Raw genomic sequence first — 12,238 nt, 5'->3', positions numbered from 1 at the left:
ATGGATATCAGTTTAAAGTGCAGAAACTGAAGATAAAAGCCCAGCCAGCTAATCTTTTTCTTTGCTGTATCCTTGTCTCGATCATATATAAAACGCAAAAGAGTTTCAGTTTCAGAAAACTTTCTTCTTTCCTCCTTTTTCGGGTTCAAAGATGATTGCTATAGCCCATGGTCAAGTGTAACTTATCATAACCTTTAGATTCTCTTAAAGAAAGGCTAGCGAACAAAACAAGTTAAAGCTGAAAGTTTTTGTTTTTATATACCACTGCCAATCATCATTACTCGCCCAAAACTAACCCTCTTTTCGCCATCGAGATTCCTTGCGAACCCCAATCCCTCTCCTTCTGGGACCACCTCCACTTCAGATCTGTTCAAAGGAAATGCCTTCACATGACAATTTAACAGGGTCTTTAACACATTTTTGCTTGTAAGCTGAATTAAGTGTGCATCACTCCTACACTTTTGATAGAATGGAGATGGTCAGGGAAGGAGGGAACCTACAACATTTTGCTTGAGAAGACTAGCAACAATTTTAACTCTATACAACACACAGAAAAACATGTATTGATAAATGATAATTTTCACTTTATGCAGGGGAGGTGCGATAAGCACGGTTGGAACTGAGCATCGGGGGTTTTTTTCTATATATGAGAAGGATGCCAGCAGCATCAGTCCCATAGACCATAGTGTCAACCTGTTACAACTTAGAACATAAATAACTGAACAGGTATAAAACGGTCATCAGTTTCAATCATTTTCAACATCATTTGCGCTCTATATGGTTTTTGAACTAGAGGAAGAGTTAGACGTGATGGCCTCAGTTTTATACATCCTGTTTCTTGAGGATTTCTGCTTGGCTAAGACACGCCTGATGAAGAGTTATTCCCAGCATGATTCACCTCTAATTGCAGTTGTGACCTGCCTTCCTTGCAGATTTCCTTCACATTACAACAACGATGGCCTGAATTAGACCAAGAAGTTTTCTGACAGATTCATTTCTTGTTCATGCTAAAATTACCTTGGAAGATGTTGAGTGGCTGAAAGATCCACAGTGCGCCTCAGCAGATGATTTAAAACCAAATGAAGCTTCCAAATTAGATATGTTAGCTACAGAAGGTGCAACAATTGGCTGATTTGAGATGGTGCATGGGTTGGAAAGATTAAAAGGCGTGTTCATCAAGCTTTCTTCATTTGAAGAAAATGTGCCTGCTCCTGTGTTGGGACTGAAGAATCTATTTCCCTCATCATACCCCATGCCGGTGGGAGGCAGTTGCGTTGGCTGTAGTACTCCTGGTAAGCACATTGGGTACAATCTGAATCCATTTCTCATCGATAACATCTGCATAGCAATCACAACAAAAAGAAATGACATTTCATGGTTCTAGCTCAGTTTGTGTTGCCCCATACCATCACAAAAACCAAACAGATGATTTAGAACAAACCCAGTTTATATCATTTCATCTTTCACTCATTTTTTCTTGAATTCTATTCCATCATGTGCAACAAATCCAACAAATTATCTTATCATCATCACACAAAATAAATGTATAAAAAGAAAACAAATCCCTTTCTCCTCTGAACATGTTCATGGGCATCAGCAAAACCAAAATGATTTTAAGTCTGAATAGAGTTAAAGCACCACATCCGCCTAACCTTTCTTTCCTCCCAGTCTGAATCCCATAAACAATAATTATCTCCATGCATTTGCAAAATCATTAAAAGATGTTGACTGATTAGTAGCATACAATTGCACAAACTGCTTTGTCCTAGAGTCATTCAATAGTGCACTATCTGATGCCAATAGCCCCAATCCTCTGTAACATCTTGTAACACATGTTATAAAATTGAGCTGGTATCATGACATTGTTAAATGCCAACATTGCAGGATCTTTAGTATAATTCACACTGGTTTTCTTCAGTGCTTCAGCAAACTTTGACTTTTATGTGGGATCAGTTGGTGTAGTCTTGCTATAGCTGCAAAGCCTATCAGCAAACTCTTTGAATGCGAGAATTCAATAATGTGGCTACCAGAAAGTGCAACCACCTCTTCAATAGTGAATTTCTGGATGCAAAATCTGATGGCAAAAGTTAGGTCATGTTATCTCTAAGGATGTTCTCTTCAACCCTAGAGGCTTGGCACAGGAGGGTATGTATGCAGCCAAGGCAAACCGTGTAGAAAGGCCCTCCAACCTTGGTAATGTGGTTACGAGTGCAAAGGCAAGGATGTCAGCAAAGGAAAATATACCAAGGCCCAGGGTAGATTTATAGTATATATCGGATGATCTTTTCAAAGTCAATGCATGATCGCTGACGGTAGTTTGGTGAGAGCTTGGAGGATGAAGAGACAGAGAAGTAGGATAAAAGTAAAGGTGGAAGGCACGGGAATGGGGAGAGAGGTGATGAAGGAGAAAAGGGGCACCTTCCTGCTTACCGCTCAGGAGAAAGAAGGAAAAAAGGTAGGAAATTTAATGGATAGAAGTGAATTTAGGAAGGTTTCTTATTTTGTTAGATAGGAGAGAGAGATCATAATACACTTTCACGTTTCTTAAGCGTGATAGATGTTAGTCACATAACTTGTTACTTAATCATCAATTATTGAATTACACTCTTCATTTTATAAGGTATTAAAGATCTAAGTGCAAGATCATAATACCGCATTACCTAATTCAGGACATAAACAGAAATAGGAATTATAAGAATCAAAGCAGTAGTAATATATAGATAACTCTTACCATTTTCTTCAATAAAATTAACTAAAAATTCCATCTCTAAATAACATGGTCAGCTGTATTGGAATTTCGTAATATTTGACTAATAAACAGCAAAATTTGGCACGTGAAAATTAACACCGAAAATTGAAAAGACAATGTACGACAACAAAATAAGAAAACACAAAATGGCAGAATCAGAGGAGAACAACTCACCTGTACTTGAAGCTGCAGCTGCTTCAAGTACTCGATCGCCTCGTCAAGCATCGACGCCTTATCCGTCTATCACTCCAAAAGCATGGAACTCATTTATTAGAAAACATTTTTTTTAAAAAAAAAAAAAAAAAGGGGGCTCTGTTTGGTTATGCTTTTCTCAAGTACCTTGTTAGAGTTTGGGATTAGATTCTGTAACGCTTTCATTTTCTCATTAATCCTACTCCTCCTCCTCTGCCAAACAAACAAAAACAAATATCAATCAAATTTCTTATAGATTTCGAATTCACAACAAAAATGTTAAAGAAAAGTCAAACCTTTTCCGACAAATTATGGACTTCGGCTGCTCTGCTTCGCTTCGATGAACTCCGAGGTCGTTCTTGATTTGACGGCGCCTTCGATGGCTCTTGAACCTTCTAGATTTAAAAAGGTAATCTTAATCTCAGCTTGAGCTATTGGCCAAAAAAAACTAAGCTTTCGCCATTTTTAATTTTAAGGAAAGAAAGATCTTTGAAAATTAAATGAAAAGTAATTTCAATTCTTTAACCTCGCTGTCATAACTGAATTCGCCTGCAGAAGACAACGCAATGTCTGCGCTATCTTTAACATTGGCTCCAAAATAAGTTTCAGGATCAGAGAAATTGACTCGAGGCTCCGACTCGGCCCGAACAGCCGATCCGCCGAGTCGGTACTGATCCTCAACCGGAATTGCCATTCCGGCCCGGGAATTAGCAGCGGGCGTTGAGAATTCGGGCGCATGAGACGGAAAAGTGTGAATAGACTTAGTCTTGAATTGCATGCACGAAGAAGACGAAGATGATGAAGCAGAGGAATTGTGAAGGAGTTGGTTAAGGAAGGTGGAGATTTCTTCGGGTTCCGGATTTGAAGACGCAGGTGCTCCGTACAGATCCGCCATGAAAAAGGGGTAGGAGAGAAATTAAAGAGAACCGAAACACAGGCATAAAAAGAAGGAACGTTTCCGATTTGAGTTTCTTTTTCCGTGCTGATATTGTTGGCTTCTTTGTGAAGATGATGATGATTACCGAATAAACAGAGAGAGAGAGAGAGTATGGAGCTCTTTTCCTAAAGTTGGCATATAATCAAATTGTGATTAATCTCCCGCCTTAATTAAACAGACGGTCCAATGTCTTTTTTTATTTTCATTTAGGTCACCCTTTTTTGGTTTATTTCAAAATCTACCACCACATGTTTTGACAGCATCCAACAATTACATCTCCTTTCTGTTTTTAACTTTGGGTTATTTATACCCAAAATCTTTTGACAAATTTATCAATTTTCATGTACAGCAAAAAGAAGACTTAATCATTTAGATTCTTAAATTCCATCCAGCGTTAAGACAAGACAAGATAATATGGTTTTAATAATTAAATTATAGTTTTTATTTATTTATTTTTACTAGTATTTTCCATCAATGTTTTAATGTACAAAGGAAGGCCGATACATAATTGAAGGTGTGGAGGGATGGCAATGAAATAATGGAGCATTTGAAGGGACGTCGGCGTTATTAATGTATTTTGCCTTGAGACTTCAAAACCAACAAGGTGGGAAGATCAGAACAGAAGCAACAAAATAAAGGAAATGAAAGTCAAAGAGACAAGTTTCAGCCCTCACTGTCTTATCCAACCAAACGTCAGCTTGGCCTGAAAGTAGCATTAATTAAAAAGACCAGCCATTCCTGCAATTCCCGAGGCCACTTTGCTAGTGGCGTGTTTAGGAACAAGCTGTGACCTTAAATCAACTCATGGGATTACAGATTACTCCTTTTCTTCCTCACAGGACTCAAGGCCACACTCCCTGAATTTCCTGATTGCTGTTTCCTGCTGAATTGTGGCAAAAGATTCTTTGCTTTTAACACCATGGCTTGTCATGTTTCAGTTTTCATTGTCAGAGATAGGAGGGAGGATGGGAAGGAGATTGGAGAAATTTACAACATCGCAGATTTTGCCAACTTGCTTTATGTTCATACATTTGTCAGGTTGAAATTTAGACAGATTTGTAAGTGTTAGTCTCCCCTCCGATGATGGTTACAAGTCCTTGTTACCATTGCCAATACGCTACCCTCGACCAAAAGTACGGGTTAAACTTGTTTGCAAAGCTTATGTTAACTATGAAGGTTGCTTCCAACCTTCTTCACTGTCGAAGCATTACTCTTTCAAGTTGAAGGTCGCTTTCAACCATCATCTCCTTCTCCCTGACAACTTCCCTTATCCCATTTTGTGCAAGAAAAAATTGAACCAGCCTAGACAAAGAGATTAATAAAATGGGTTAGTCAAAAATTTTAGACCATACCGACGAGAGAGAATCCATTCACTAGAAGCAGCTGCAACAGGGGATCCACTGAAGACAGTATTGACAAAAACAGTCATTTTGCCAAGTTGTTAGAACAGTGAATTAGCCTGTTATTGGTTACGGAGAGAATTTCTTTGAAAAATTATGGTCAATCCAACAAATAAAAGTTATATAAGGAACCACTCACTTGACCTGCCTTGGGGTATCCATAAGGTCAGCCCCTCCCCCCACCAAAACAAAAAGAGAACCAAAATTAAGAGGAACATCAAAATGTAATGAAGTATTCAATAATCTATGTCGCCAATGGGCTAAGATTCATACATAAACTAATAGTGCAGTGATAAAATGAAAAATGTTGAAACCAGCTTTCCGTTCCCAGTGCTTCAGACATTTGTGTCATCCACCCTCATGATTGCTTTGTTTTGACAGAATTGCAATTAAAAATGCCTCCAGCTATTGAATTAGAAGTGCCATGGACTATCTCAGGATAAAAACTGTAAAGGCTACATATGGCAACACTTGAAGGATCACGTTCAATGATTACAGAAGCCACAAATTTGCAATCCTAGTCTTTCTTCCTCTGACCTGAGGAAGAACTAGTTTCCTGAAAACCAATGGTTGTCTCATTTATTCAGACCCGTTGCTTTGCAAATGGGGCACAAATTTTTGTGGATCAACCATTGTTTAATGCAATCAGCATGGAAGTCGTGGCCACATTCCAGTGTTCCAAGATCTTGTCCATCATTATATTCTTCCTGCATGTTTGTAAACAATTATTCAAAGGGTTCATAGAATCAGTAACGAACTGCACAGATGAGAAAAATCATTACCTGACAAATACAACATGGTTCTGCCTCTAACTGAGTTACTGGTGCAGTAGAGTACTTTCGCCGTTTCAGACGGCTTAGTATAGTTTCTTCACTCAACCCTGTGCTCACATTACCAATGCGCTCTTCCAGAGCCAATAACTCCTATTACCCACACAAAGCAATTCTACGGTGAGAACAATTTTCCAAACTCAGAAAGGACAGTAGATGCCAGGAATATAGAACTACCTCATACGACATGTTATCAACATCGAGCCGCATATCTCTATGCCGATCATGAATATCAGCTACCCCAAAAAATACTGATTGATCAAGGATCATAACATCCTGCCATACAAGCAGAATTAAAACGAGCAAACGTCACTAGTTTTGTCAGAAGTAAATTTAATTCAACAAACAACACTCGGATCCTACATTACATGGCCACCCTTTGCCCATAACAAGCTCAAATTTGGAGAAAGCTACCTATATGAACATAGCAACAATATATGAACAACCAAAACTAGAGCAATTTTTTCATGCTTCCATGTTTCAATTGGTGAAGATAGAACCACATCAAATCACACCCTAAATATTAAAAAAACTTACCTCAAAACGAAAGTTCTCACCCCTACGCATGAGATCCAAGACATTGCGAATCTGGCCCATAAAATTAACACACACTGTCAGCTCCAATTGAGTGGTTCTTTGCTAAGACAATTTAACATTAAAAATAAGTTGTATGCAGGTTAAAAGAAAACTTCACAAGATAGCTGTCACAAGATAGCTGGCATTTACTTTTGTGCGATCAAAATAAAGACCAAGGTGCAAAACATGAATAATTTATACATAGAATAATGCAAGCATTTTGGAATAACAACACCCAATGACATGTCTTTCAAACAAAAGCAACTAAGGACAAAGACAATATATGCGCGTTATTCTAAACAATTAGCATTGCATCATCATGCAAGGTGACAAAGTTTCTCCTATATCTATACCAGGTATGTGCTATACAGTCACATTTAGAATGGGAGCAAATCAAGTAGTACAAATGTTAAGCGAATAAAGACTATTCCTTGTTATGTTTGAATTTGAAGGAAAGGTGAAAAGTATCACAATTACCTCAGACACAACAAGCCTGCTTCTTCCTTCAGTGGCAGCAGCTAAAGTTCGGAGTGAATGGGGAATTCCAAGCAAACCAGCATCTTGCCTCTCCATCCATGACATTGACCTAGGATATGGACGATGGTGCCCCTGATTAGCTACTCCGGAGGAAAGCAGCAACTCTTCTGGAGAAGTAGGAGGTCCCGGAGAAAGTGAAGAATGATTGCCCTGCCCTCCAGACTCAGCACCAAGGGTAGACATCAATGATCGACGAACAAGTTCTGACAATCTCCGAGGGTATTGCGTAGAGGGGTTGGGATGAGGAACCCATGTGGAAGCGGACAATGCATTGGCACCAGAACTTGAGCCAGCACGAGATGTAGAAGCAACATTTCCAGAAACACTTATATTTCCACTGTTTAAACCTCGATTTGTTGGATTTCTAACTACAGTTCTCACCTCAGGTGCAGGAACAAACATAGGATGATCTAATAGGTTTCTAGCCATGCTTCTTGATTGATGTTCGTCTCGTGGGACAACATCTCTCTCCCCAGATACATTAGAACTTGATGAACTGCCAGTTCTTGAGCCAGAACCTGCATTCCACCTAAATGGCTGCACATTTCGCGGCAAGGATGGAACATGAATTAAGACATTCTGGTCTTGAGGACTTGCATTATCTACCACTGGTGCTGACCGTAAGTCCAGAGAATGATCAGTTGGAAGAAGTCTTGATGACTGCTGCGAAGATGAAACAACAGACTGCCTGGCCATATCACCTGCAGAAAATATAGGAGGGGCAATAGGTTCTTGTATACTTGAAGGATTTATTCTCGGCCGGAAATTCCTGCGTGAGCTCTCTGCAGTTGGTAAAACGATTTGTTCAGGGATGCTGTCAGAAGCTGATCCTCTTACATCTAATCCAAGTCTAGGGTGTGCCTGTCCTGACGGGGCAGATATATTCACACTACTTCCTGCATTATAGCTAGCAGAAACTCCATGCCATGCACTACTTTCTGCACAATGAAAGTAGCTAGAACTTCCACTTGAAGAGGACTGCCCAACATTTCCTTCAAGAGCCTTTCTTTTGCAGGATGCACGTCGACCCTCATATGAACAACCAGGTCCGCTACTATTACCATCTACAGCGTACCCACCACTTCCAGAAGAAAGTAGAAAAGCTTCAGGACCAGCACCAGGTGATATCCGCTCATTTTCAGATCCACTAGGCTTATATAGATTAGATCGTTCTGTAACTTGACAGATATCATCACCGTGACCCACTAGGCCTGCATTTAAGTTGAGATTCTGGGGAACAGTCCCAGCGTTGGGACTTTGGACAAGTTGAGGGTTCTGTTCATACCGCCGCTCTTCTAATCTGGGACCAGCATTTCCAGAAGCACTCATGGAAGATGACCATCCATGTTCTATTTTCCGCTCATTACGAATGACCTCATTCTGTGTGCCACTAGAGCTAGGCTCTCCCAAGCTCCATCTGCCCAGCTCCTGCTCCTCTCGACCAATAGAGTTCACGTATGCAATGTTCATGTCATTAGGTGACAGCAAACAATCAGGCAGTCGGTTTTCCATAGGATTTCGAATATTATTCCAGCACACCTGCTGGTCTATAGTGGCATTACTTGATGTCGAGCCATGGTCAAAGAAGGTTTCGGGCAAGGAACCAACTGTACCCCTCTGCCCCTGCATTAGGGCTTGAATGAACTTCCGTACAAATTATGGTGAAGTCCTGACAAATATTCCAATACACATTGTAAGTCTACCAATCATCACAACAAAGTGAGAGAGAAACCATGACACTGGAAGTGCTACTAGACAAAGTACTCAGTGTACAAAAATACACGACCATATAATATAAGTATGTTTCAATCCATTTTCATGTATCTATTAGAAAGAGAGTAGTTGAAGTAGGATTTGTGTTGCCTTACAGGGACATTTTTCCCCTCTGACAGAAGGAACCAATTGCTCCAAACAAAGTATCAAACTATTCACAGGGGCATACAATACATGCAAATGTTACTTGGAATCTTCAAAAATGCAAGCTTCAAAATGATAAGAAACTTACAGCTTTTTGGAAAACACAGAAGAAACAAATATCACATAAACAGAGAACACCCAAGGACAGGCAACTGCATCTAAAATCTAATGTCTAAATGTTACTAGGGAGGATAACGATAAGGCTGCAGAAATAAGACCGCGGCATGAAATTATGCAGAAATGCAGTAATCAGTGGGAGAAATAAGAAGTAACTAATTAAGCCAAGTGACCTCTCAACCTGAGAGTTTAGACAATGTAACTAAATTAACAAAGACACCGATTCTCCAGTGCAGCATAGCATCAACAAAGACCAGTAAATGTGCAGCTAGCAGCCCAAACCAAAAGGGCACTGAGAAACTAAATCTGGCAAACTTAAAACATTTCAGGGAATCAAAACCAAACAATAATGAGCATCCAGTAGCAGAAGTTATCCAACAACAAACCAAAACTAAAACAGACAGTAAATAAGGTTAGAGCATCCACGCTTGGCCATATAGAACAAAAGGCAAAGACAGACAAAGAAAAGAAACAAACTGAACGCATAAACAAGAAAGAGGCTTTCCAGCTGTAGTTATCTCTTAAATATGTTCCCTCAGCACCCCCATCCCCCAAAGCCAGCATACAAAAAGATAAAAGAAGAGAAGAAAGACAGAACACAACTAAATCAAACACAACCACAAAATGCAATAGAGAATCTAAGGTCAAACAAGGCAACTATCAGCACCATCTCTCTACAAATCGGCTATTATAAGAGACAGCTTCGACAATCAAACATCCAGTGGAAACACGGAACAAAAACTAACAGACTTTAGTTACAAACAGGAAAGACCTGAAAAGAATATGCAGATTTTGAAAAGAAAAAAAAAGAACATAAAAATCAAAACTTTGAAAGACAATACCCTATAAAGCCAAACAACCAATAAAATCAGGAGAAATAAAAACCAGAGAGAATATCCTCCATATCTCATCTGACCATCAACCGATCAAGCAAAAATAAACATGAAAGTAAACCCAAAGAGCTCACCTAACGGATGGAAATGAAAGACCTTGATCGATCTAAAGAATCTTAACAAGAAAATAAAGGGATTAGACCACAAAAAACGGATGAAAAAGCAGTCTTGAAGCTATTCTCCTTTCCTCTCTCAAGAAAAGAAAGAGAGAAAGGAGAAAGAGAAAAGAAGAAAACAAAAAACACCCACTTGAGCAATGGGAGGAAGGGAGAGGGCCTTTGAAAGATAAAATGAAATGAGAAATCAAATATACAAGAAACAAAGAGAGAGAGAGACTAAAAGAGGACAGTAATCTGTAATTTACCAAATAACCCTGCGGACAGAGAAAGAGAGAGATAAAAAAGAAGAGAAAGAAAGAGAGAGTAATGTGGTCATAAAGAGCAGTTTCCTAACAAGAATTGAATAACAAAAACAATAAAAACAAATAACAAGCAACAACAACTAGGCAAAGGTGTCCTGTTGGGCCGCTTACCAAATGGCTTTCAAGTCTCCATCTTTCTTTTCCTTGTAAAGATTTTTCCCCTCCCTATCTCTACAACTAAACGTATAAAATAAATAAATATTAATTAGGACCCGTCTCCCAATGCCGTCCGTAGGCAAAGCCCCACAAAACACTAAACTCCTCCCTTGGTTCTGTTTCCATCTTGTTCACGCCAAGCACCTGCCTGCCCTTCCTTCCCCTTCTCCTCCCGCTTTAACCATCCACATGCCTCTCTCTTTCTCTCCCTTTCCTTACCCCTCTCATCTTATGAGGAGCCAGCCACCTTTTTTTGTGACCAAGAAAAAGTTAATTAAAGACTGATCAGTTTTCCAAATACATGAACTGATGACCATGACATGTGTAAATATGTTAGATACAAAACGTGGCTACCCCACTTGAATGACTTGGATTTTCTTACCCTTTTTTCTTCTTAAACATCTAAAAACCTGATTGCTTGGTAGAGCATATAATTTTGACTATTCCCCCCGCCCCCCATAAATGGGATTTGTTTCTTTCTTTTCTCATCACATGCTTGTCAAGGAAAACAAATGAATCATGTAGGGGGTAGTGATACAACACATACAAAGAATTAGGCACCATCTTGAGATGGGGTAAGAACCTGAATTCTGTGTCGGTATATTTTAGGTGGAATATGTCAAATGGAGGAGGCTTTGGTGTATGCGCAGAAATATCATTGCTTTGCTTGAAAGAGGTGTGAATACAATGACCCCAAAAGTCCCCTCCCCCCTCCCCCCAATGAGTATTTTTGCAGGTTCTTGCCCCCAAACTTGCTTTAATATTTCGTCTCCTGCCGTTCATATCTCAATCGTGGGGGGCCTCTCCTCTTAGCTTGTTTTGTTTTTCAACCTCTTTTTTTTAATTGATTTTTCTCCCTCTCTCTAACCACTCAAAGGTGGTTGCTTTGCTTTTTTATCCTACAAAATGTGCCCATATGGACAGATGGGTTGTGCATACACAACCGCATTGTGTAATATCTGTCATTGAAAATTGATTAATAAGATAAGCATTGATGATTCCCCCATTTCCAAAGCGAATATTAGAAACATGACCTTTGCTTTTGACAAAAAAAGGACCTTAAAGAAAAATCTCTACTACCTACAAATGACGCCAAAACACTCTCCCTGTATTTGGAACTAATCATGTACCAGTATCTGGACATTACGCACTAATTCCCAAAAGGAAAGATTAAAAAAAAAAAGAAAAAAAAGAGGGAAGAGAAATTAAATGAGGAAGGTGATTTGACTTTTGCTTAAAGAGGACATGCTTGCAAGTTGGAATGATGGGCTGGTTATAAATTCTCAAGGGAAAAGTGAGTCAGTTAGGGCCTCAAGGGATGGGGTGTAGTTGTTAGCAATTATGTGATTTAAAACCAGACAATCCCCCTCTCTTTAAAATCTGTTTCTGTTTCTGAAGGGTGGGTGGTGGGAGTGATTGAATCAATTAATTGGAAGGGAAGCTTATGAATTATGACCCTAAATTTCTTTCTTTTGTTTTTTCTTTTCTTTCGGCCCTGGGAAGAACGCAAGGA

General features: G+C 39.4%; 2 protein-coding genes across 3 annotated transcripts; both read right to left on the bottom strand.

Annotated features, from left to right (window-relative positions):
* On the bottom strand, positions 539-3,997 carry LOC18591165 (transcription factor SPATULA). 2 transcript variants are annotated; one of them, XM_007017126.2, is made up of 6 exons: positions 3,468-3,997; positions 3,238-3,336; positions 3,089-3,154; positions 2,924-2,989; positions 1,018-1,338; positions 539-937 (listed from the first exon to the last, which is right to left on the bottom strand). In XM_007017126.2, the coding sequence occupies exons 1-6, from the start codon at positions 3,834-3,836 to the stop codon at positions 857-859; spliced, it is 1,002 nt and encodes a 333-aa protein (XP_007017188.2). In that variant the 5' UTR covers positions 3,837-3,997; the 3' UTR covers positions 539-856. The 2 variants fall into 2 exon arrangements, with proteins under 2 accessions (XP_007017188.2, XP_007017187.2); XM_007017125.2 differs by having other exon boundaries at positions 712-937; positions 3,238-3,333.
* LOC18591164 (probable E3 ubiquitin-protein ligase RHG1A) lies at positions 5,379-10,477 on the bottom strand. Its single transcript, XM_007017121.2, has 6 exons — positions 10,223-10,477; positions 7,162-8,890; positions 6,646-6,696; positions 6,286-6,384; positions 6,061-6,201; positions 5,379-5,985 (listed from the first exon to the last, which is right to left on the bottom strand). The coding sequence occupies exons 2-6, from the start codon at positions 8,848-8,850 to the stop codon at positions 5,854-5,856; spliced, it is 2,112 nt and encodes a 703-aa protein (XP_007017183.2). The 5' UTR covers positions 8,851-8,890; positions 10,223-10,477; the 3' UTR covers positions 5,379-5,853.

This window comes from Theobroma cacao, chromosome 8 (assembly GCF_000208745.1).
Source record: "Theobroma cacao cultivar B97-61/B2 chromosome 8, Criollo_cocoa_genome_V2, whole genome shotgun sequence".
NCBI lineage: Eukaryota > Viridiplantae > Streptophyta > Magnoliopsida > Malvales > Malvaceae > Theobroma > Theobroma cacao.
Note: the sequence above shows the minus strand (reverse complement) of the source record. Positions and strands in the feature narration are given on the sequence as shown.

What these genes read in the sequence shown, in the direction of transcription:
- LOC18591165 (XM_007017126.2), bottom strand. Translation starts at nt 3,836, where the DNA reads ATGGCGGATCTGTACGGAGCACCTGCGTCTTCAAATCCGGAACCCGAA. An exon ending in AATTCAGTTATGACAGCGAG is followed by an intron (nt 3,337 to 3,467) that starts GTTAAAGAATTG and finishes TTTTAAATCTAG; the next exon opens with AAGGTTCAAGAGCCATCGAA. An exon ending in AGCTGCAGCTTCAAGTACAG is followed by an intron (nt 1,339 to 2,923) that starts GTGAGTTGTTCT and finishes ATTGCTATGCAG; the next exon opens with ATGTTATCGATGAGAAATGG.
- LOC18591164 (XM_007017121.2), bottom strand. Translation starts at nt 8,850, where the DNA reads ATGCAGGGGCAGAGGGGTACAGTTGGTTCCTTGCCCGAAACCTTCTTT. An exon ending in GCAGGCTTGTTGTGTCTGAG is followed by an intron (nt 6,697 to 7,161) that starts GTAATTGTGATA and finishes TTTATGGGCCAG; the next exon opens with ATTCGCAATGTCTTGGATCT. An exon ending in GTGAGAACTTTCGTTTTGAG is followed by an intron (nt 6,385 to 6,645) that starts GTAAGTTTTTTT and finishes CTTGTATGGCAG; the next exon opens with GATGTTATGATCCTTGATCA.